The sequence below is a fragment of the Rhinopithecus roxellana genome, chromosome 19 (genome assembly GCF_007565055.1).
Source record: "Rhinopithecus roxellana isolate Shanxi Qingling chromosome 19, ASM756505v1, whole genome shotgun sequence".
Classification (NCBI taxonomy): Eukaryota; Metazoa; Chordata; class Mammalia; order Primates; family Cercopithecidae; genus Rhinopithecus; species Rhinopithecus roxellana.
This window is the reverse complement of record NC_044567.1, coordinates 5,252,548-5,279,411: the sequence shown is the minus strand read 5'-3', so window position 1 is coordinate 5,279,411 and position 26,864 is coordinate 5,252,548. Positions and strand designations below refer to the sequence as shown.

Genomic DNA, 26,864 nt, shown 5'->3' with positions numbered 1-26,864 from the left:
ATTTTCCTGTCCCATCCACCACTGACAGATGTACTTCATTCTGAGAATATCATTAAGCTATGCTGCCCTTTCGGTTGTTGGATTCACAGGTGTTGTTATAGTGATTATACTAAGAGTGTCTAATCAATTTGGCTCCATTTGTGATTATTTAGACTGTGCCACTCTCCTCAAATGTTATCTCTAAAGGTTCTTAAGAAGGCTGTTATTCTTAGCATGATTACATAATTAGCAAACAGTGTCCTAAGCTAAAAACTGTAGTCTTAGGCTCAATTTACTTCTTGTACATTCAAGATCCAGTTGGAGCAACTTTTTAAAAGAATGATAAATGGAAACTTTCTTTACCTGACCTATCATTTGTTCTGTAGACTTAATGACGTTCAGTACCATTACACTCACTGCCAGGGCCTTGGGGGGGAAAAGGAATATTTATACACTGAGTTATAGATAGATGTAGTAAGGGGGAAAAAGAGAGAGAGAGAGAGATAGGCAGAAAGTCTGACTGTATAGAACAGAGAAGAATTTGAGACCTTCACTATACATGGATTAATCACAAGAACTAACCACGCAGATCCAAATGGATATTTAGAAATTGGTGAAGCCTCTAGGATGTTCTCTGGAAAATGTAGTACATCTTCTAATGCATGAATATGTGCAAAATGGTATGTAATTTATAATGGAAGTGCTGACAGAATTTTAGTTTTGGTGCAGCAAATGTGCTCTATAATATATTTACATGTGAGTAACATTTCATGTATGGTCACATCTGTACCCAACATATTTATTTAGTTGGTATTAGATTCAATAACTTAGTTGAATGGTTATAATAAGGAACAATAAGCTGCAGTTTTGCTAATCTTACTATAGTTCAGCTTTGGGAGCTGCATTACTATTAAATTGGCCCATGAAAATCTGGCAATATTAATGCTATCAAGCATGAAAACTAACTGGACTTGGATCAGGGAGCCTTATTTATAGCATTTTAGTGAGAATTTATTAGTTTAAAGAGGGAGCTGTATTTCTTACGGGATCTTAAATATTAAATAGAATAGGAAGTCATGTGTTCCCTTCCAACAACAACAATAATTTTAAATTTTTCAATTTTAAATTAATCTCAATTTCCTTATGTAATCCAGAGATACCTGGTGAAGTAATAGCAAACCCTAGTGTTTTTTGTTGTTGTCATTCTTTTTTTGAGATGGAGTTTTGCTCTTGTTGCCCAGGCTGGAGTGCAATGGCACAATTTCGGCTCACCACAACCTCTGCCTCTGAGGTTCAAGCGATTCTCCTGCCTCAGCCTCCCGAGCAGCTGGGATTACAGGCATGTGCCACCACTCCCAGCTAATTTTTTGTATTTTTAGTAGAGACAGGGTTTTCCATGTTGGTCAGGCTGGTCTCAAACCCTGAACTCAGGTGATCTGCCTGCCTCGGCCTCCCAAAGTGCTAGGATTACAGGCATGAGCCACGACGCCCGGCTGCAAACCCTAGTTTTTAACCATGCCATATAAACAGTTGGTTGCAAATATGAGTAGAGTCTTTATAATATAGCTCACAATTAATTTGAAGAGAAATAAAAGATGATGACGTAGACTAACATAAAAAATCGAGCCTTTACATATTGAATAAGCAAACTTATATGTTTTCTCTGTTATTTGTTATTTTCTCACTTTTTTTAATGCTTAAACCATTTTCTGTCTTTTTTCATTTCTTTCTCATTTATCTGGTAAAATTGTCATTATGGCCTGTTTTTGTCTCAAAATAGTACCTGCAAATTCAGGACTAAACGGATTTGCTGTGAACTAAAATAGTTACAAGGGGAACATCATCATGGTTCATTTTCCTCCCTGTTTTATTTGGAATTGAATTAGTAAATGAAAGTTTTAGCAGTTTAATTCACTTCTCCATAAAGTTTATGGAGCAGCAACAGCTGGTTGAATCTGTGGCAGAAAAAGCCAACTTCTAGTGGCCAAGCCTATTGTTTCAGAATTAAGGGGGAAAGCTCATTAACTGTTAATGAAAACACAGGGAATAAAAACAAATAGCACAGAAACCCTAGGAAATAATTACCTTACACCTGACACAAAGCTGCTTTATCTTTCTGTTCCAACCCTCAGAAATTCCCAACTTATCACTCTGTGGAGCATGAATGAAATTGAGTTTGACTCTCAGAAAAAAAGAAGAGAGAAATCATCCCGCTTATGGGCCCCTTGGCCCATACTTGGTGGAGGACCTGCCATTGAATATACCAAGGAGTGTATCTAATGCCCGATTCTTATGACACTTAGGCTACAGGAGCAAATTACCTGCTAATAGCAGGTGAACCCTTGATATAGTTCCACCAGATCTTGTTTAGAAATACAAAGAGAAAGGACTGAAGGTAATGGATGTGATTAATGGAGATATGGTGTGTTAAAATATATATCTGTATAGAAATATATTGATTCTGCTGGAGTTGCAGAGGGAAAGTGTGTCTCCAGTGGCAAAAGGTCTTGCTTGTGAGAAAGCCACTCTAAGCAGATGGAGTTCTAAGCCCTAATTGTAGAGCTGCTGAGTGGAAATATCTGTCACTATAGTTTGTGATCATTTATGTCTGATCCCACTGGACTACAGTTGTGGCCATTTGGAACTGCATGTCAGAGCTATAGACAAATCCAGAGAACACGTACGGTTATGTTTTAAAGAAAAATGATGTTCTTAAACTTAAACAAATCCAAAATGACCACAGTAATTGCTGTTCTATAAAACTTTTCACCCATGCATCCTCAGTAGTTGTAATCATTTCAATTACATGGGAGTGTCTATTTATATGGTGCTATAGCCTTGTTTCTGTGTGTGCCCAAGGGAACTGGGTCACTTAATATGACACTAAGAACACTTATAACAACATCTCCATCATCAGGAACTAATTGCACTTGGGTGTAAAGCTTATTTCTAAATGGTCCCGCACCACAACCATTTGTACTACTGACCTAGGCTCTATTTTGCTGCATTGAGTTGTATATCTTTGTCGGTGGGTACTTTACAGAGGAACTGTCTCGTGTTTGACACCAGGAGTGGCTGTTGAAAGCACACCTTGGGTGACTATACTCAGAAACCATAGGAATCATGTGGAAGTGACTTTTCCATCTGAACTTAGGAAAGCAAGTGCCAAACCTAGGCAGGTGTTTTGGGTAAGACTTTAAAAACTGAGGCTGTGAAGGCAATGTAATATCCTGGATTGGATCCTAGAACAGAAAAAGGACATTAATGGAAAACTTGTGAAATCCAAATAGAGTCTGTAGTTTAGTTAATAGTAATATACCAATGTTAATTTATTGGTTTTGGCAGATAGACCTCAATTATGTAAGAAGTTGACATTGGGGGAAACTGGGTGAAGGGTGTGTAGGAACTCTGTACTATCTTTGCAACACTTACATAAATCTAAAATTATTCCAAAATAAAAAGTTCACTTTAAAAAAAAAAAAAGCCCTTCGTGATATGCATGTTTTTTTAAAAAGCTTAGAATGCGAGCATGTACTTTTTTTCTTTTTTCTTTTCTTTTCTTTTTTTTTTTTTTTTTTTTTTTTTTTAGAGACAGGGCTCACTCTGTTGTCTAGGTTGGAGTGCAGTGGCATAGTCATGGCTCACTGCAGCTTTTACCTCCTTGGCTCAAACAATCTCCCCAGTCTCAGCCTCTCAAGTAGCTGGGACCACAGGCACAAGTCACCATGCCTGGCTAATTTTTCTACTTTTTGTAGAGACAGAGTTTCATCATGTTGTCCAGGCTGGTCTCGAACTCCTAGGCTCAAGTCATCCACCTGCCTTGGCCTCCCAAAGTGCTGGGATTACAGGCGTGAGCCACTGGCTTGGCTAGGTTCTTTTTCTTTAATGGTAGATTTGCCACATTTTTGAACTAAGCAGAAAACTAGTTTATAAATAATGTTTATAAATAATGTTCAGTATATCCTACAAAAGTTAAATTTTGCTTGACAATGCCAGTACTTTTTTTTATTTTTAAGGATTTTTATTTGGCTTAAAATAAAAATTCTGTTTAAACTTGCAGCTCACTTTCAGGTTACTAGCCAGGCAGTCCATTTAGATTGTGTTGGTAATATAATTTTAGTGGACTTCCAATGATGTAAAATTTGAGCATTTTAATCCTCAGTCCAGTATTTGAGAATTTTTCTGGTTATTATGGAAATTACACAGTGATGCTGTAAGCATAGCTATAAACTTTGTATCCTGATAAGCAAACTAATAAAGGAGAGTAACTCTTCTGGCTTTGGCCAATGACTATTGTGTGAGTTTTCTACAATTTTTATTTATCTTTTCCATAATAAACTTTATAGTTTATTTCTAAAGTCCTGTATTTTTAGGTGTTCAACTCAGTTATGGACATCTACCTACCATACAGCATTTGAAGAAGAGTCTAGATATGATCATCTAATTTATGGAAAGAGAAGGCTACAGCCATTCTCTTTTTATCATTTTATAACCTCCCTAGTTTTCTAGTTTAATTGTAGGGAATAAACCTTTAAAGTGAGGCAATACAGATTCTATGTAGGTTGTTTGATTTCACAGCTCCCTAATTGAAATCCAAGGCCAAAACTCTACAGTATTTGCTGAGATTAGCATTGGTGATTTCCTTTGGAAATTAGTATTTGAGATAATATTAAATTCAGTTGAAAATCCTATTTTCATGTTTGTGAAATGAAATAAGCAGCTGTCGGTGTCCTTTTATCAGCAGACTGTACCTCTATTTGGGGGATTTTAAGGAAAGCCATTTGCAATACAGAGCCTTTTCTTCCGGTTTCTGAATGAGCTAACATCTTCTGTCTGAACCTTTTAAAGTATCAAAATAACATCGGCCATTTCTACAGAATACAATCCAATGTATATTGAAAACACACAAAAGAGATTAGCATTAATTGCATAATTCAGTATTGTATATACATTACCTTTTATCAAAGCCATTTTACAGAACAAATATTATCTTCTTAGGGCTTTTAGAATTCCTAAGAGGTCGGTTGCCTAGGCTGTAAACTAGAATTACAAAGAAAAAACTTTGTTAATGTTGCAGAACAAATAGGAATACACTCCAGCAAAGTCTAGGTTCTCTCTATTTTTATAATACTTCTCTTACTTTTCAGAGAAAGACTATTGACCTTGCTATATTATATCACGTATAGAAGGTTAAACCTTTGGGTCAGTCCTATTTCACTTGAAATAGAGTCATGCAGGTTAAAGGTTGTAATTATTGGAGACATAGTATATATTAATATAAATTTAATTTTTTTCTTTTTTTAGATGGAGTCTTGCTCTTGTCACCCAGGCTGGAGTGCAATGGTGCAATCTCGGCTCACTGCAACCTCCACCTCCCGGGTTCAAGCGATTCTCCTGCCCTAGCCTCCTGAGTAGCTGGGATTACGGGCGCCCACCACCACGCCCTGCTAATTTTTGAGAAAAGGAGATGGGGTTTCACCATATTGGCCAGGCTGATCTTGAACTCCTGACCTCAGGTGATCCACCTGCCTGGGCCTCCCAAAGTGCTGGGATTATAGGCGTAACCCACCATGCCTGGCTGAATATAAATTTATATAGCTATGTTTTTATTTTAAGGATGATAGATAAATTTCTTTCTGGTGGCAAGAGGTATTCCCACTCTAAGCTAACAGTTCCTAAGTTTTAGTGACACAGTTACTTGAGTGGAAAATTTTTCATCCAGGTAAGTTGGTTCTTGAACTTATTTAACTGTTTCCCATATGTTAATGGATAGTGGCCATGTTCATCATCGAGTAAAAGATAATCTCTTTTTTTTTATGATCATACATAGATCTCTTCCAGTACCATACATAGATCCTTTTATAAGGATGTATCCTTTTATAAGGATGTCTAAAAGTTGACCTTATTTTCTCTCTTTTTTGTCCCTCAGGAGGAGACCTTGGACAGGACAGCTCTGATGATAATCACAGTGGGACTCTTGGCCTGTCCCTCACATCCGATGCACACTTTTTGTCAGATTATCAGGACGAGGGTGAGTGTTATCCTTCTGGATTTTGGATGACTACCATACTTTATTATCTTTTGTCCTGACATCTTTGCCTTTTGTCATTTTGTATCCAGCAGCCTTTGGTGGGTTTTCTTTACTGGTAATCACTAGTTTGCAAAGAACAACTATTTGTTTCATTGTGGTGCTGATCCTCCTTGGTAATTCAATACTTCTGAAGTTAATGTATTTAGGGAGACACTAATTCCATATTGGAACAGGAAGACATCATTATTGATCTTTTTATAAAAACTGTAGCTCAAAAGCTAAGAGGGCATTTTAAGATTTCAGGGCCTAGTTTATACCATTCTTTTGGATTTTTTAGCTTTACTGATTTACATGAGAATCGAAGCTTTTATTTAATGATTATTGGATTATTAGTTTTCTGTGGATCATTTGAGACCCTTGAGCTCATCATATTATATTAAGATACTATCTCACCTGTGCTTCTCACATACCCCTGACTATATTGGTGTTGCTCAAGTGGAAGGGAAAGCCACAAGAACCACAGTGTGAATCTTCCTGGAGCATCAATTTTACTTGAATATTTGGGAATGAGAGGAGTTAAATAATTCAGTTGTTAGAAGCATTATTTTTATATTCAAAATTCCATAGTATGTAACAGAGTGAAATGCAAAATATATATGAATTTTTAAGATAAGATATAAAATATAAATATTTTGGCCTGATAGCTGCCAGTTTCTGGCTCAGGCCTAGATTTCCTAAGTGTGGGGATCCGCTGTGCCTCTGCCAGCATGTGGCCACCTGAGCAGAAGGTTTCATCATCACGGATGCACATGGTTTTCTTATCAGAGTCTCTCTCATGCCTTCCCAGTAGGGTTAAAAAGGTAGAGGTGCTACTAAACTGAACATTAAATTGGAAACACATTATTCACTTATGGATTGGGAATAAAGTTGGTAAATTTTTCCTTACTTTTCTTTGTTAGTCTGTAATCTTTCCATTTCTTTTTATTTTGATCTCAAGAGCTTATAATTTCTGTTTTACTCTCTTTTTACTTTATCCATTGATTGTTATTTCATTTAGCCCTTTTGACGATTCATGTTTTTTTCCCTTTCATTGACTCGATAACCTCCACATGAGAACTGTGGGTTGAATCACACAGAAACATTTTATTTTGCTTGGGCTTTGTATAATAGCACAATTAGTAATACCTAAGTTTTAAAATGGGGTTTGTAATATAGAATCTGTGTATTGATTCAGGTATTACACTAAAAACATTGTTTGGACTAAAAGTTTAATAATTATATTGGTAGCTGATTAATAATTGTAGAAAATTAACAGTGCAAAACAGGAAGAAATCAACCTTTCATTTGTTTTTGATTAATCTAATGCTTGACAGAATTAGAACAATAGTGCCTCATTAATCCTTAGGTCACTTATTTGGTATTTCCAACTTTCCCAAACACAGCTGAGAACACAATAAGTAATCCAGAAAGGCCTCTAAGTAGAAATAGATGTGACTTATATACCTTGCTCTTCGAAGAACCCCTGAGGCCCTTTGCTGAGGAATCTTCTTACACATTTCTAACCAATACAGTGTTTTGGTTTCTCAGCCCACAGTAGAGCTTCAAATTAGAAGAAGGGGTACTATAAAGGCATCAATTAACAAATAAGATTAAGGTAAAAAACAGAAGAACAAAACTTTATATAGATAACAAAATCTATAAAGAAAATTTATATAAGAATAATTTTTTTTTAAATAGCAGTTTGGGGTCATTTTCTATGATATAGAAAAAGTGCATGCTCACCCAAGTGCTCAGTACCTTAATAAATTAAAACATTTTTAGCTAGCATTTATTGAGCACCACTATTTGCCTCGCATCTTCTGTATGGTAAGCACTCTGCATATGTCGTCATTTGATCCTCAAGACTACCCTAAAATGTAGTTATTAGGATTATGCTTATTTTACAGACAAGGAAACAGACTCAAGGAAGTTAACTTATCTAAAATCACACAGCTAGTAAGCAGTAGTGTCAGAATTTCTGCCTACATAGTCTGGTACTAAAACTTCTGCTCTTAGCCACTCTACTGTCCTTACTACTATCCTTATCTGAGATATCCAAAAACATAGATTCATACTCCAAACATTTTGGCTGAGATCATATAGTTACAAATACTATGCTTAAAAATATTTTCATTAAAATAGTTGAAATTTAGGAAAAACATTTGCGTTGAAAGAGGTAAATCTGGAAAACTCCAAAGTGGAAAACTTGGTTCCATAACAGTTCCTCACAAGAGAGGAGTTAATTATATTAGTAATATTAAATTCTTAATAAATCTTTGTTTTTAGTTTTGTGCATGAAATTAAAAGAATTCCCAAAGTGACATAGTCAATGGTAGAGGTAGGAATAGACCTATTTATGTGTTAAAAACTTGATTGTAAGATGATGTGATACTGTTTAAATATGAGTTTCTGCAAAGCGTTGAATCTAGTACAGTGCCTGAGTGCCTAATGCACAACAGACACAATAAATGTTCATTTTCATCCCCTGAAAATTAAAGATACATATATTTCCCATGAAATTAAAGAGAAAGTTATAAAGGTGTCAAAATTTTGAGCAATGTCTATATCCTATTTAATTAGATTTTACCATGATAGAGAATGGTAACACTTGATATGCTACTTACTCATTTTTTAAAACAAATATTTATTTAAAGATTCCTAGATAACACCAAGACACTGTGTTAAGCTGCAGGTGAAAAATGCAGTGAGAAAGCAGATACAGTCCTTGCCCTCATGGAGCTTACTATCTCATTGGGAAAACTATTAATAAGTAGACAAACAAATATAAAGTTAGTGTCTTTATAGATAGCTAAGTCAATTATTTATGAAGAAAAGATATTCATCTTTATTTTTTATTTTTATTATTATTTTTTGAGACAGAGTTTTGCTCTGTCACCCAGGTTAGAGTGCAGTGGTAGGATCTCGGCTCACTGCAAGCTCCACCTCCCGGGTTCATGCCATTCTCCTGCCTCAGCCTCCCGAGTAGCTGGGACTACAGGCGTCCACCACCACGCCCAGCTAATTTTTTTGTATTTTTAGTAGAGATGGGGTTTCACCGTGTTAGCCAGGATGGTCTCGATTTCCTGACCTTGTGATCCACCCTCCTTGGCCTCCCAGGTATTCCTCTTTAACATTCTTTGTAATGACAGTTATTTTAGCCTTTTGGAATTTTATCTTCATTAGAAAATGTGAAAATATTTCAGATATTTTGTCTTCACTGTCAGCTAGCATAGTATCCTAGACTTGCCATTATAAAAGAATACACAGTCTGGCCCATCCACCCATAACTTGAGTGATGAGGGGCAATAACCATGGTACGTATTGTGTTTAGGTCATGACTTTGTGAAAACTACAAAGAGTTCTAGAAGAATGTAGAAACCTGGCCAGGTACACAGCAAAAAATGAAAACCAAGGTTACAGGCTAACCCATGCATAAAAATGAGAACATGTTGCCACCTAATTACAATTCTTTCTCCTTTTCCTTTGTAAATGCTCACAATTTGAAGGCAGAGAGAGACACCCACAAGAGCATAGCCCCACCATCGGGAACAAAAACTTGCTAACGAGTAATAACATTTAGATTTCTAAACTGAAAGCATAGTTTTTACCATATGGAAGGAAAAAAATATAGTAGGAAACACTGACCACAGTACTTAGTACAAGAGCCAGGTAGCTACAAAGCTCGAGATCTGATTGTCTTCAGTGTCCAAAATACACAGTGGATTTTAATGTATTTATAAACTTACCTTGTTAGTATAATGAAGAATCACTGTGTACATACATTATTTTAAAAAGTGGATTGGGGAAAGTGATCATTCTATAAGCAGGGTGTAGTGACTCCTTCTGGAAGAAAGAGAAAAAATAAAATTATTTTAGAAGAAACCTAAAATCTATGATAATATATTATTTGTTATATATGATTACATTCTAATTAATGGGGTGAATGGATATTAAACAATTAAATCTGGATAGAAGTGAGAATATTTTAGAGCTTCTTTGTGCATCAGGATGTTGAATGTTAGAGAAGATTCTTATTCTTCAGCCAAATGAGAAACAACTGGAAAAGGAAAGACCTGTAACTATCATTGGAAGAGTAGTAATGAATAACTGAAGAGCCTGTTGTTGATTGATTTTATTATATACTTGTTGATTTAAAAGAAATTGCAAGGCCGGGCGCGGTGGCTCAAGCCTGTAATCCCAGCACTTTGGGAGGCCGAGGCGGGCGGATCACGAGGTCAGAAGATGGAGACCATCCTGGCTAACATGGTGAAACCCCGTCTCTACTAAAAAATACAAAAAACTAGCCGCGCGACGTGGCGGACGCCTGTAGTCCCAGCTACTCGGGAGGCTGAGGCAGAAGAATGGCGTAAACCCGGGAGGCGGAGCTTGCAGTGAGCTGAGATCCGGCCACTGCACTCCAGCCCGAGGCACAGAGCGAGACTCCGTCTCAAAAAAAAAAAAAAAAAAAAAAGAAATTGCAAACATGTTAAAGTACCAATAGTAGCTATTTTCAACTCCATGCCATTTCTGAAAAGTACATTTAAAAATATAGAGAATATTCTGGAAATTAAAATAACCAATTTTTTACAGTGCTATTTTTAGCAGTTTTAAGACATTTCTCTGTTTTCATTTTAGTTCTAAAATACAAGTGAATTTTGGATTTAAGATTATGACTAATAATAGACTAGCTTTTGTTGATAATTGTGGGTTTTATTTTTATAATAGTGAGGAGAAAGCATTAGATATAAATGTATTTTGAACAAAACTATTTTAGTATTCTGAAATTAAAATGAAGGTTTAATTTATTGATTATATTATTGTAGCTGGAGTTCAAGTTTGTCTTAAATTTAATGGTGCCAAAGTTAGTATCATGAAATCTGGGAGTTGGAAGGGATGATAAAGTCATCTAGTAATAGGAACCATTTATTGAGTGTTTACTATGCTTTACTAAGTGCTTTCCATGGGTTATCTCATTTAATTCTCAATCCGGCTCAAAGAAGAAGACATTATTACCCATTTTACAGGTAAAGTAATCAGGCTTAGAGGAATTAATTGACTTAACCAAGGATGACACATCTAACCCATATGAGGGACTAGAGTTCCAACAGATTTCAAAGCCGTTGTTTTTGAAGAGTTCTGCTGAGGTAGATGTTTGTCCTCTGTAGACATCTACTCTTACAAACTTTCCAACTCATTTTCCTTATTGCTTTTTTCACTGAATATAATGTTGATTTTTAAAATAAATGTATTCACAGCTAAAAATTATCCTCTAAATGTTTTTACTGTATCCCACAAAACTTCATTCATAATTATTCTAAGTGTTTTATCATTTCCTTTATGATATCCTTTTTAACTTATGTGTTATTTAGAAGCATTTTTTGTGTTTTTGTTCTATTTTTATTTTAGTTTGTTTTGTTGTAGTTTCAAGAATTTTAAAACCTACTCTTTCATTAGTGACTTCTGATTTTATTACATTACAATCTAAGAGCACAGGGTATATTATTTTGATTCTTTGGACTTTGTTGAGACTTCCTTTGTAGCTGTAATGATCAGGTTTTGCTTATGTCCTATGTGTGCTCTGGAAATATTTATTGATTTCACTCGTATTCTTTTTATTTTTATAAATAATACTCTTTAAGTATTTTATATTCCTAGATTTTCTTTTCTCTCCTGAGAGGACTGTGTAAAATCTCCAATTACAATTGTAGATGTATTTGTTTTTTTCCATGTTTTGTTTTGTTTTGTTTCCAGGGTCATATTATTAGGTACTTATAAAGAGCTCTAATTGATTAAAAAGACCCCCTCTTAATGAACTGAAATCCTATTCCTAGAACTTCCACTAATTTAGTTTCGCCTCTAAACCTATGAGAGCACCCCCAATAGCCTTTATTTTATTTATTTATTTGTTTATTTATTTATTTGAGACGGAGTCTAGCTCTGTTGCCCAGGCTGGAGTACAGTGGCATGACCTTGGCTTACTGCAATCTCCACCTCCTGGGTGCAAGTGATTCTCCTGCCTCAGCCTCCTAAGTAGCTAGGACTACAGGTGCCCACCACCACGCCCAGCTAATTTTTTGCTTTTTTTTTTTTTTTTTTTTTTTGAGATGGAGTCTCACTGTGTCACCCAGGCTAGAGTGTAGTGGCATGATCTTGGCCCACTGCAACCTCCATCTCCCAGATTCAAGTGATTCTCTTGCCTCAGCCTCCTGAGTAGCTGGGATTACAGGCACCCACCACATGCCTGGCTAATTTTTGTATTTTTAGTAAAGACAGGGTTTCACCATGTTGGTCAGGCTGGTCTTGAACTCCTGACCTCGTGATCCACCCACCTTGGCCTCCCAAAGTGCAAGGATTACAGGCGTGGGCCACCGCGCCCGGCCACTGATAGACTTTATATTCAGTAAGTATAAAAAATGTTTGTAAGCCAGTTTGAGATCCCTATTGTTGTGAGTCGGGGTAAGGCCTGATTTTAGTGTATAAATTATATTGTTTCACAGAGTAAATAACCTGAGCTTCTTACAGTGTTTACTGAGGTATGTGAATTAATGATGCAGGGATTAGAGGTAAATGACCTCACTGATCAGGATAAATCTTAGATGGAATCTTGCTGGCAACTTTGGAGTAAAATGTGCGTAATTTAGGGCTGCTTAACTTGGAGTGTTAGAAACCTATGTAGGTTCAGTCACTGGGCACCCTAGCACCAATAATACATAGTATTCTAGCACCAATAGGACCCTAGTAGATTGAAAAAATTAATGGCTTAAAAACAGCAAGCCATTTGCTTCCTTCTCACTGGTGGGGTTCGGCTTGTTAACTTTCTTCGTGTGTATTTTTTTAAAACTATGTAAGCTATGCGAACATATTTGGAGTTTTTAGTTCCTTTTTATTCTATGATATGAAGATAATGAAAATGATTCAATATAGTCTCTTTCCATAAATAAGTCTGTAAATAAACATATGTGCATACATACATATATTCAAACAAGCATTTTTCTCATTTTCTTTTTATTCTTCAGACAACTGCTTTGATCTTTGTTGTTAGCTAGAAGGTATATTTTTCTTTAATAAAGGCACATGGCTCCTGTCAAAGCTAATGGAAGTTATGTATGTGTGTTTAGAGGCACATACTGTGGAAGAACATAAAAACTTATATCCATGTTTGTGTTTTTGGAGCCAAAGAATGAATTCAATGGTAGAACACACACTTTCATGAACCTGGCGGATTTCTGAACAAGTTTGTGTTGGCTTTAGGTGAGTCCATCAGATTTCAGATCATTGGGAGAAATTAAGGACTCGGTGTTGAGTTTACTGTGATAAGGGTAAGTAAACTGTCACTCAGGATCACAGTGGCTTCCTTCATGAAGATAAATGTCTTATTAGATCTAAGACATCATGTCGTTTATATAGTCTGGTATAAATCACAGATGAAGATGACAAACTGGGCTTCCAAGTTGACAGTAATTTATATTACTTAAACAAATGGTTACCAAGGATTATACATGTTTTTGTGAAGAATTAAAAAACAATAACAATTATCTGTCTATGAATGACCCGTTTTTCATTTTCAGCCCAGCATGTTGGGCTGTTGTTGTGTGTTTAAACTCTGACTTTTCATCCAGTACCCAGTAAAGTGCTCTCATGTGTGTTGATAGCTGGACATCTTCCATAATGCTTCTTTCACTAAAACAAACTCCTTGCGAATTCAACCCATATATTTGGGTTAAATTCTATGTAAAATCATGGAATTTAAGAGCTGGAAGAGACTTGGCAATCACCTAATCTAGTCTCTGTTTTAACAAAGAGAAAACTAAATTTTAAAGATGCTAAGTCGTCAGGCGTGGTGGCTCACGCCTGTAATCGCAGAACTTTGAGAGGCCAAGGTGAGTGGATCACTTGAGGTCAGGAGTTTGAGACCAGCCTGGCCAACATGATGAAACTCCATCTCTACTAAAAATATTTAAAAATTAGCTTGGCGTGGTGGCAGGTGCCTGTAATCCCAGCTACTCGGGAGGCTGAGGCAGGGAAATTGCTTGAACCTGGGAGGCAGAGGTTGCAATGAGCCAAGATTGCACCACTGCACTCCAGCCTGGGCGACAAGAGTGAAACTCCATCTGAAAAGAGAGAGAGAGAAACCAAGTGTAGAAAGAAGGAAGGAAGGAAGGGAGGAAGAAAGGAAGGGGGGAAGATATTAAGTGTCTCCATCCTACAACCAGCAAGTGATAGAGCCAGTATCATACCCAAGACCACCTCTCTGAGAGTGACCTCTCCTGGCTTACACTGCATGCATTCCCTCACCTGCATGATCTCAGTATGCTTTTCAATGCTGCCTCCACAGAGCTTTGTAAAAGGCCTGATCCTGGCTCCTAGGTGATTTCTTGCAAGTTTCAGTCAAGTTCCTCAGACACATGTGTCTCTCTTGCCTATATACATTCTTATTATTTTCCTAGGATGATTTGGGAGTGGTATAGTTTATAAAGAATTTCGAGAAGTCTCCATAAATGCCAACAATTATAGTTATGAATAACATGCATTAAGCCCCTGAATTGATTTGACATAAAACTAATTAATTATCTTTTTTGGCCTTTTTGTCCATGTTATAGATTTTAATATACTACTAATGAAGAGTTAGTTATTGAATACCAATATTGAATGTCCTTATTCAATCATGAGTTTGGATGCTGTGTAGAGGATACAAAAAAGGAATAATATGTGATTCCTTAGTGAGCAAATAATCTAGTTGAAGAGAGACGATTCGGGTACCTTCACAACTAAGCATATGGTACATAATCCAGTGTTGATGACTGGGGACAGAGTTTGCAGAAAAACCTAATTGGTTGGACTTGCAGTAGTTTGGAAGAAAGTTAAAATAATATTTGACCCAGGTTTTTGCCAAAGTGTTTTTAGAAATCTTTTCCAGAGCGGAGTATGAGCAAAAGTCCATTCTTTGAAAGGTCAAACATTTATTGAGTTTCTACTCAGTAAATGGCAAAATAACAGTGACCATTTTTAAGTGCAAATAGTTGATTTTTAAATGAGTGACTTGACAGAAGAGAGTAAGCTTTTTCATCATGCCTTGAATATTCTTTGTTTCTCTCCAAATTCTAAACTAGTCAACAAATTTAATGGTAATGTGAAAGTTCTAGTATATGATTATCAAAGATCTTTTATATATCTATCTGATTGATATAGAAATCAGTCAGAGGTGGAGAGGGATTATATACCTTTGGATGCTGTTGATTAGAAAATCTTGTACAACATATTTTGTTACCTTGTTCTTAGAATCTGTACTGCATTATAATAAATGTAGCATCTGATTTATAGATGAACATTGAATGACCCCAAGTTTGGCTATCTTTCCTAAGACAATCAACACTAAAGTTCTAGAGGTCTGAATTCTGAGGTATAATTTTAACCACCAGACTGTCCTTCCTCAAGCTCCAAAGTCACTGACCATTTTTACCTCAAAATCTCATATTCACTTTAATCAGAAAGAATTTCATTTAAGCATAAAATAACTCTTTGGGGCCAAGTATGTTTGTGTTTATACTTAATATATATATTCAACTCTTCCTGCTTTGATCGTTTTTGTTTTTCTACTAGTCATAATTTCTTTTGGTCTAACATAGAAGTCTGACTTTTCAAGTAAAAAAGAAATGTTAATAACACTGTTTAATACAATGCTGAACCACGTCTTAATCTGGAATATTATGGTGTGCTAGGGAAAGATTGTTGAATTCACAAACTATATTACACTTCTGCTCTAGGCTGCCTTTCTAACTTTGAGTGACAGCCTTTTTTATGTTGGGCCCTAAGTAGCTTAAGTCCGGGTACACTGGTCTAGCAGGAAAGAAAGATTATACGGAATGGATTCTCTGGCTTGTAAAAGATTGGGATTTAGAGGGGAATTGTTCGTTTATGGGAAGTTTTCACTTATAGAAGCCTTTTCCAATTTGCTGACCCATTTTGTTAAAATATAGCTTATATGGTATAGTATATTTTCACAGAATACTCTGAAAGATAGACATTGTTGTCTTGGTTAATTTTATTATTATTATTTATTATGTTGTCTCATTATAATACCCCAGATTTTATTTTAATCAATAAAACATAGGGTTAACTAGAATTACTAGCTCTTCTCTCTACAAGTGATCATTATCATCAGTGAAAGACATTTGTGAATGCCCAAGAATATAGTTGAACCTAGAGATTGTCAGAGCTTAGGGAAAAAAATTACTTTGAGTTATCTAATCTAGCCCTTCTAATGAATTCACATCATTCTTACTAATACCTCATTTAATTAATTATCAAATATAGTTATTATGCTTTGGGCCCTCCCTTTGCTGGACATCTTTCCTGCCCAACTATTATTCCTAATTTATTCTTCATGTCTAACCTAAACTTTTCCTTCCTTAGTTTCAGGCCATTGCTCTTTTCTATACCATCTTCTGAGACTGAATAATTCCCCTAATTCATTTATATTGTTACCTTTAGAAAGTATTAAAGACTGAACATTTATCCCCAGAGTCTTCACTTTTCCAAACTACATAAATTTCAGTTCTCTTAATCCTTACCTCACTCTGCCCCTGTCATACTTCCAGTGCTTAGGTATTTTATCACACTGCTTGATATTTTCCATTCCAAGGGGATCACCTAACGAAGAGAGCTGCCCTATGGGGAGGGGAGTGCTCAAGAGTAAAGTCTCATATAAACCACTAGAAGATGCCTAAGTGTTTATTTGATGTTGGTATTGGTGATCATCTGGAGAGCACACCAGTGTAGTGCTTGCTTTGGCATATGTTGGGATATATGTGTATTTTAATGCTTTAATGTATTATGGCCTGTTGTAATTGAATGTCTATAAAGTAGCAGTTAAGAGGGTTTTATAGACCTTGGAAGAGATCAGAATTCTCTAGCTCCCTCTCGTGGTAAAAGGAAATACTACTTTTGGGCTTTTCTGGATTTTTGTTTTGTTTTGCTTTAGTGAAGAGGAAAGCTAAGATATGTAAGTTCTCAACGTGTGAGCTTACGTAGTGAATTCAAAAATTAAAACTGTTATATGTGTGTGTGCGTACACATACACATACTCAGATATGAGAAATTCCTGTTCTTAATTCCTTAAAACCTCAAAAATATTACTTTCTTACAATCATTTCATATATTCTTATTATTACACAAGTTAAAGGGAGGATAAATAAAACTATAATCTTGAAGGTTTGTATTCCTAAATAGATAAAGGAAGTGGGTTCAATATGAATTTTAAACCAAATTTACATGTATTTTTTTCCTTTGCCAATTACAAATGGATGTGGTTAGCATTTCTAACGTATTTAATCAGATCTTCTGTGTTTCCTACAACATATTAATTTTACAGCTTATTATTGTAGCATTCCTTCTATGGTAGACATATTTCAGATATTGAAGTTCTAAGTAAGTGGCAAATAGCTGAAGAAGACACTGAACTGGTGTGCAAATGTCTTCATGTGAATTGCCTATGGAATAAATTTTTACAGGTAGCAAAAAGTTATGTTTGTTTTCTAGAAGACTACTAAAAGTAACCCTTCTGCCTTGAAATAGTTGATCTCTAGACAAGAACCAATGAAAAGTTGCTATTAATATGTCTTAGATGGCAATGCAGAAAGTGATTAAAATTAGACACTATCCCTAAGTATGTTTCATTTTGTTTTAGGCTATTCAGAAACTTGAGTAATGGTTAAGGTAGACTGTTTTATGCTCAAATCACATTCTGATGAAAATATGGGGTCCTATTTAGTTATTCTGGGAACTCTAGGAATAAATTTGAGACCATGCTTTTTAATATTAAATATTGCCCTTTTTTCCCCAAAAGGGAGTACTGAATATTATACTAATTGAGGAATTGTAAGAGAAGAATGATATAGACATACCACAACAAAATGAAAACAGGTCGGTCGCAGGTGAAATAAGTGAGAATATACAATAACCAAATATCAATTAGGAAGCTCGTAATTTTGACTAATTTTTCTTCTTTCTCCCCTACTTTAAGAGATTATAATTATTTTTAAAAAATAAGGAAATCAATTTACTTTTATTAAACTATGTGCTTCTCCCTTAAGATATGTGAATACGATTTTAATCTTAGCTATTTATTAATATTAATTTTTAGTATTGACATTCCTATGAGCACCTGAAGAAAAAATTTAACCAACCTACAGATCAAACCTCTTAATAGCAAAACATATATGGATCTACATAGGAATGATCTAATTTGTATGCATTTTTTAAAAATAATAATTTGATATAACGTTTTTTAGATTTAACTACAATCAAGTTAGGCAATCTTACCTTGATCTATTGATCTGTGTCAGATTTCTTAGATACCTGCTGGGCCTGATTTTTTTAAATGTAAAGGCCGTGCTTTCATGAGACAGATAAAATTGTGGATTTTTATAAAAACTCTGGAACATTCTTATCTGAGTAGAGAAGCAGAAGATGGCTTTAGTTATACCTGTGCTATTTACTACTATGTACGTTTCAATCTTTATTTTTTTAAGTTATTGATAATATTTTCACAAAGCTCTCTGAAGGGATCTGTCTGTACTTGGCTTTGGAAAAGGTTCACTCGAGAATATTTTTAAAACAAATTTTATTAATTAGCTGAATATTTTGTACTCTTCCGTTTAGCACTATTAGGGAAATTACAATGACTAGCTTTTTGAATATTAAAGTTGATAACAGCATAATATAGAAATTATTTGCAGAAGTTTAACCTGTGTAACCATAAGAGGGTGTCAGGGTCTCTTGGGTTATCAGAATAGTTGTCAAAGTGTAGGATAGAAGGCAATTTCCTAGGAAACTGCATCTGAGTACCTGTTGAGTATCTTATTTTAAATATGATTATTTTCTTTATCATATAATTGAAACTGAAAGTAAGGCAGTTTCCTTCTACCTTCTTTGCTTTCTTGCTCTCTGTATGCAAATGCTTTCATCTGTAAAGCAAACATCTTTCTTAATTTTCCTAGGAAACATCAGGACAATTCAAGGAGCTCTTCATGTGGAATCTTTTGCACGTTTGCTTTCTCAAAAATAGCAAATGTACTTAAATTTGATAGTATTAGTATTTTAAATGTTTTCCCCCTAATTTGGATTCATTAAAATTCCCTATTTGTTTGGGATGAGATACATTAGAAGGAGCTAAACAGGGAAAACTTTTTACTGGTTTCATATTTGTTCCATGGATACATTACAATTTTAAATTGTAATGTAATTCCCTAACTCTAAATATATTAATTTGGTTAGATATATTTCATTCAGTGTTAAGAGGCAATACATATAGCTTGTCTTGCCAGCAGAAAAACATTTTTCAGCAATATAAGATGTCTCAGCTTTGTCTATTCAGATAAAAGGTATATGAAAGAATAATGACTTTGCCTATCAGATGCAAAGAAATTTAGGACAAGTGGTGGAAAAGTTCATATCAATTCCAGTGCAGTTAGGAAGGCTAGGCTACTCCACTAACTAGATCTGGCAAAAATAAATGAGGACTAACTTGTGAAGGCACATAAATCATAAGCTTTCAGAGTGTTTACATTTTTATCTAATGCTGGCCTTCTGTCAGCATTTTTGTTGCTTCTTACATGCTTACATTATTTCTTACATTATTACATTTTGTTGTTTCTTTCTGTTTTTAAGAAGTTAGTTAAGGGAAATAGCTGAAATTGCACAAGTGGTGGTTTGGTAAATTCTGCCAGTTGAGTAAGTAATTGTGACACATTTCATAGTTTGCTTATGATTGTTACAGGGTGAGATACTGTATATTGAAATTATGGCTATTACAGTATGAATCACTATACAGAACATTGCAGAGGTCCTGGTCTAGCAATGCAGAAGCCACCACCTAGGTAAAAAGTTTTGCAACTTTAAGTTTACTTTTCCTATCTAGAATAGGCAAAAATTGAGTTCTGTCTGATTTACTTATAATGTTCTTTAAACTCTTACCCACGTTATCACTCATAATAATTCTAATATACTATATTTTTCAGTCCAAGTGATATAAGACCATGCTGGGTATGATTTTCAATATATGGCAAAAGTGTAAAATTAAAAGATTTCTATGAAATTTTTTGCACACTCTGCTAAATGAATTATTGAAATTCCAATAAAGAAATTTTTTTAAAACCCTAAAAAGCAGTGTGGGTTTTATTTTTCCCTCAATTCTTTCAGCTCTCATAAATGTCTCCATGAAAGCTATATCTGCAGAGTTAGTAAAGAATATATTCTACAACATTTATCCCATCAGGAAGATTTTTAAAACGTGGCATCTTGATATGAGATATTGACTGAGGTAGGCTGGCAGTTTTACTGGCCTGGCAGATGCAGCAGGTTTGCAGTAAATCCTTGTGGTTAAAAATCCCTGAGAAGTTTTTGATTAAGAAACTTTTACTATCCTTTTAAAATGAAATATGCTGGTCATTTTTTAAATGATAAAAGCAGATATTTTATGTTATCATCTAAAGTTTAGTTTCTGAAATATATTTTAATAAGTTTGTTATATGAAAGTTCCTGGATTTCCAAGATGTTAACTTAAATTATCAGTTCATAGTCCACCCTATCCAGAGAGCATGTAAAAAGAAATTATAAAAGTAAGCCTATTCAACAAAATAATACAATTTTATATTTTAAATCTGAAAACCTGCATACAGAGAAGTTAATAAGATTATTCTTGTAAAAATGTTATCAGTTATTTAAAGCTGTAATAATAAAATAAACTATGCTGAAAGGTAAAATTAAAGAAAATGTATTTTAAAATAAGAATGTAATTATTTTTTAAAAGTACTTTTAAGAAACAAACTAAAATCATGAGGTAGTTTTTAAAAAGGCATTACAAGTTACATTTCTACTTAGAATCAGTAAGGACAATGATTAATTTACAACATAATGTGAAGAGAGTGGCAAAATTTTATTGGCAAGATATGTTTAGAAATAATATTTTGTATAAAAAGTCACAATTAAAATTTATAATTTATTGAGAATTAAATTTTGAAGATGATGCCTAGCTCTTTAAAAAGCCACATGTTCAATAAATATATTTCATCCCTCCTTAGATGCTTTATTAACTAGCTTATTACTAAAAAAAGCCATATATGGCCTTTCTTCTTAAATTTTGCATGAAAGCTAGTATTTTGCATGAAAACTAGATTTTTTTTTAAGCCTTATATGATTACTTTTTTTTTTTTTTTTCCTTGAGACGGAGTTTTGCTCTTGTTGCCAAGCTGGAGCCAATGGCGCGATCTTGGCTCACCGCAACCTCCCCCTCCCAGATTCAAGCGGTTCTCCTGCCTCAGCCTTTCTAGTAGCTGAGATTACAGGCATGCGCCACCACGCCCGGCTAATTTTGTATTTTTAGTAGAGACGGGGTATGTCCATGTTGGTCAGGCTGGTCTCCAACTCCCCACCTGAGGTGATCCGCCCGCCTTGGCCTTCCAAAGTGCTGGGATTACAGGCGTGAGCCACCACGCCCAGCCTATGTGATTATCTTTAAATTTTTTGATTTAATGAAGTAAGAGCAGAGGTTAAAAGAGATGTATGTTTCAAATTAGTTCCTGGTTACTATCGAAGAATATGTGTCTATATTCTGCCAAATTAAACTTTAAAAAAAATCCACATCATATTAACAAAAACTGCTCCTTAATTCACTAAGATTCTGTGTTCTATTCCACAATTTCAAGAGAAGTAGCTAAAACAATCGGCATCATTCTTCACCTAGATAATGCTTTCTCTGCAGCTAATAGCCCCTTGTTCATCAAGGAAACGAATGTGCACGGAGGTGACATGTTCTTCACCCACTGCTCTTTGTTCGAGGGTCCCTCAGACTGATTATATCAGCCTCAGCACTGATAAATATCCCCCCAAACTTTAACACTATGTTAAATTGAGTTATGAGGTTTTAAGGTTACACTCCTCTGGCTGAAGGTTGATTGTCTCTGAGAGATAAAAGAATCATGCTCAACGATAACAGAATCCTTGCCATGGGATAATCCTAGTTATTGAACTCATAGCTCTCTTTACTTGGTTACTTGGTCACTCTTTGTTGTTTTTTTCCCCCCTGGGGAATAACTGGCTACTAAATTTATGATTCACCACTCTTCACCCACTCCCCCAAAGATATTTTAGCAGGACCCACAACACCATAGCAGTTGAAAGAACAAGAAACTCAAGCAAATAGAATAGCTTCTTGAAATGTGCTGTCACTTAGGGTGTGCCAACTGCCAGAAGCAAGAGGGACACAATTCTTATTTGCCCTTCTGGCAGCATGAATGAAGAGGGCGGGTTGCAGAATGCTTCCCTTCTCCTTCCCACAGCCTTCCAATGTCTCATGCATACGTTTAACCTCCGGTGGTTTGTTTGGTTTTGGTTTTTCTTTGTGGAGTTGTGACTTTTGGATTATGCTCTGATGGCAGAAATGTTAGACTTGCTGTCCAGGCAAAATTTTAAGGCGCAACCTTTGTTGATGACAGTGATAGTGGCAGTCCTTTATGCCAATCTGCAGTTCCAATCCACATACCGCTCCATAACTGTCTTTATAATAGTAAAAACTACCAAATAATGGTAAATTAAAGGCTTTCCGATTGTGAATACTCATTTTTTTCCTTCTCAGATAAAATTTTTAAAACTAAAAAAAATAACTGGAATTGATAATACCATAGAGAAAAACTTAAGTTTACCTGCATCCTAGGAGTACGAGAGAAAGCCCTGTGTAGGGAGAAGTGTTTAAACAAAAGCATAAATACCACCATCCTGCAAAAGATTTATTAGCCTGGCCTTCATTACAAACAACAGCAATCACTTACTTAGCACATAACTATGCTGAATACATGGCACTCTATAAGGTGAATTAATAGTACCTGCTTTCTATAATAAATTTATTGAATGCCTACCATGTGCCAGACATAGTATTTTACACACATTACCTCTAATCATCATTACTACTGTGCATTGTAGGTATTGTTATTTCCTTACCACAGATGAAGAAATTCAAGCATCAGAAAAATTAATCTGCCCAAGTTCCTCCACTAATAAGGGGGCAGAGGCAGGATTTGATCAAGTCTCTGTAGTTCCAAAACCCATATTATTTCTAGTATGCCTCACAGAAAAGGTAGTAACATTGATTTTTTTTGTTTTGTTTTTTTGGCTTTTTTTAGACAAAGTCTCACTCTTGTCCCCCAGGCTGGAGTGCAATGGCCTGATCTCAGCTTACTGCAACCTCCGCCTCCCAGGTTCAAGTGATTCTCCTGCCTCAGCCTCCCAAGTAGCTGAGATTACAGGTGCCTGCCACCACGCCCGGCTGATTTTTGTATTTTTGTAGTAGAGACGGGGTTTCACCATATTGGCCAGGCTGGTCTCGAACTCCTGACCTCAGGTGATCCCTCTGTCTTGGCCTCCCAAAGTTCTGGGATTACAGGCATGAGCCACCATGCCCAGTCACATTGATTGTTACTCCTCCAGATTTTTGTGTGCCCTGCTAAAAGGAAAACAGAGACTCCGGAGTTACTTTAAAAAGCAGTAGCACATTAATAATGGCTACCATGAATCGAGCACCTACTCTGGCAGGCATTGTGCTAGGCACTTATATAATTTCTTGTAGTTATCTTTTAAGTCCAGTATTGAAAAGACAAAGGGCGTCTAATTTCAAAATTCATATCTTTCCTACTACACCACACTGTCTTCCACTATTATAGAGAAAAATGAGCTCTAACACTGTCCGATAGAACTTTCTGTAGTGATGCAAATGGTCTATAATATATAATATTTGCATTTTCTAGTGGAGCAGCCACTAACATTTATAACTACTGAGCACTTGAAATGTGGCTGGAAGACTAAGAAACTATTTAAAATTTAATTTTTTAGTTAATTTAGATATACCCTTAAATAGCCATATGTAGCAAGTGGCTACCAAATTGAAGACCACAGCTCTGGAAAAATGACTTCTTAACTAAATAGTCAAGAGTACCTGAAAATAGTATTTCAGAAATTTCTTTAAAAACAGATAGAATGGAAGTTTGGTGGGCAAGGGAGAGTAGAAAGGAAGGCTCAGATATAGGCTGGCTGAGGAGAAGGTCAGAGGTGCAAGGTAGATGAATAGGCAGGAGAGCTCTCAAATAAATTTATGTGAGAAGCCCAGAGAAAACAGGATGTGGAGTGGAAGAAAGGAAGTGACCTGGCAAAGTGCTTTGAAGAAGAGCATTAGCATCCATAGTTAATGGATTTGCACAGATTGAAAGGTAAATAAAAATCAGCACTTTTTTTTTTCAGTATTCACCTACTGTAAATCATTACTTGACATTTTGATTGGTGGCTTTGGAGTAAGTTATTTAAATGGTACTGAGATGTTTGTGTAGGACAGAAACTTACACTGCTATCATCCTATAGAACTCACAGAGCTCCTGGGTCTTAGGGCTGTAAGTTTCCTCAGTACAGGGGTATCATTTATTCCTTCACAATTATTCATTAAGTCATATAGACCCTTTTGTTTCAAGTCAGTGTCATATCTAACCTTTCTCAAGAGATAGATTTTCTAACACATTAAAATAGTTTTTCATTATAAAGGTATTTAAGCCCCTGATTATAAATAATGCTGTCACGAATTTGTACACTTTATAGCACTTTGCACTTTAAAAACCTTGTTCAAATGCATCACCACATTTAACCCTCACAGCAGTCTCATGAGGTGAGTCGTATCCTTGTTTGATAGGTGAGGAAACTGAGCATGAAATTCATCTAGGATCACACATCTCACATGTAGCAGAGCTGGAACCCAGAAGAAAGACAGACAGTTGCAGAGTATGGGTTCTCTGATCTCACTCTTGCCATTGTTGTTTTCAGTATTCAACTCTCTCTGTGGTGATAATTATGGACATCACAGTGAGCTGTAATACTTTCATGCATGAGTATCCATTTTTCTGATTAAGAAACAGAGGCATGGCGGGGCACAGTGGTTCATCCCTGTAATCCCAGCACTTTGGGAGGCCAAGGCAGGCAGATCACTTGAGCACAGGAGTTTGAGACCAGCCTGGGCAACAGGGCGAAAACCCATCTCTAAAAAAATGAAGAAAAAAAATTAGCCAGGTGTGGTGGCATGCACCTGTAGTCTCAGCTACTTAGAAGACTGAGGGAGGATGGCTTGAGCCCAGGAGGTTGAGGCTGCAGTGAGCCAAGATTGCACCACTGTGCTCCAGTCTAGGTGTTAAGAGTGAGACCTTAGAAGAACATGTTGAATTGCCTTGCTAATAGGCAATCAGCAAAATGCAGACGGTGGGAAACTCCAGAGTCAAATATTCCAGGTACTTAAATGGATAAATTATAAGGAAAAGAAAGGGATGAAGGGCAACATGTAGATTAAAAGAGATTTTTAAAACATAATAAAATGTCTTACATGGGCAAGAAGTTTTTAAAAAGAAAAGAGAAACTAAGGTGCAGATGTATTGGAAACTAAATTAAGGTGCAGATGCACTGAAAACCGTGATTTATTTTCTGCTCTATCACTTAGTCTCAAACTTTATACTTTTCTATAGTGAAATTGACAGAAAGAATGTTCCATTAACTTAATATTCAGTGATCACTTTGGAAAATACAAAATTTTAAAAAATAAATAGCAGTCATTGCTATTTAGTGTGTTGACCCTAGTGTCTCTTCTGAATGACCATAAACCTTTTGCCTATTCAATTTTCGTATTATGCTGGGCACGGTGGCTCACGCCTGTGATCCCAACACTTTGGGAGGCCGAGGCGGACAGATCACCTGATATCAGGAGTTCGAGACCAGCCTGGCCAACATGGCAAAACCCCGTCTCTACTAAAAACACAAAAATTAGCCGGGCGTGGTGGCGCATGCCTGTGGTCCCAGCTACTTGGGAGGTGGCGGCATGAGAATCACTTGAACTGGGAGGCGGAGGTTGCAGTGAGCCAAGGTCATGCCACTGCACTTCAGCCTGGGGGACATAGCGAGACTCCGTCTCAGAAAAAAAAAAAAAAGAAAGAAAGAAATTTTTTATCACACACCTTGTGGTTGACACTTAAAATGGTTCTTTAGAAAGAAAGCATTTTGGATTGGAGAGCTTTATAATAAATTCCTAGTATTCTGTAAATCTTGATAATACTCAAGTTTAAAGTTCTGTGGTCATCAGAATGGGGAATAATCTAGAAAAACCAGTGGGGGGATTATTAGATATGTATTAATGTCTGGCTCTGAATTCTGATCCACAATCAACCTAGGAATAAAAACAAACATTTAAAACAGTTTTCAAACATAAAAGGAATGTTCTTATAAGATGAGCTATAATGTCCAAGTGTTCGAATTTGATCTAGATAAGCCATTCAAAACAAAATCACTTCTTCACTTACAGGGATGCTGAGTTTGCAGAAAAAAATGTTCCAATGAGAGACAACCTTGTATATGTTATTTCCAATCAATTCTGAAGCACCAGAAGATTGAGGAGCCTGAGCCATTTGACCTATAGAGCTTCCTACAAGCTCTATAGTTTCTTTTGTTTTTATCAGCTCTATTTCTGTAGCTTTGAAACAAATGAACTTATGATTTTAAGAATAATATGAGGCAGGAAGATCTTCACAGGAATTTTAATTAGTCTGGCCCATACTAAAACAAACAAATGCATTTGCCCCCTTTATGGAGACAGTTCTGACAAAGAGCAGGATGTATGTACAAGGATGTTAATTACCAGGTTGTTTATAATAAAGGTCAAATTATTTATGCTTTACACCCCTGGAAGGATTACAAAATGTTATAACATTAGTATAACCATTTTTAAGTTTTCCTATATTCT

General features: G+C 35.7%; 1 protein-coding gene across 7 annotated transcripts in view; it reads left to right on the top strand.

Annotated features, from left to right (window-relative positions):
* SKAP1 (src kinase associated phosphoprotein 1) overlaps positions 1-26,864 on the top strand; it is a 294,324-nt gene that overhangs the window by 72,787 nt on the left and 194,673 nt on the right. For all 7 annotated transcript variants that reach the window (XR_004054889.1, XR_004054888.1, XM_010359237.2 and 4 more), the window contains exon 4: positions 5,909-6,010. Coding sequence is in view for 5 of the 7 variants with exons in the window: in XM_010359237.2 (XP_010357539.2) it covers positions 5,909-6,010 (102 nt within the window). In the remaining 2 variants the exon portion in view is untranslated. The remainder of the gene's footprint in view (positions 1-5,908; positions 6,011-26,864) is intronic.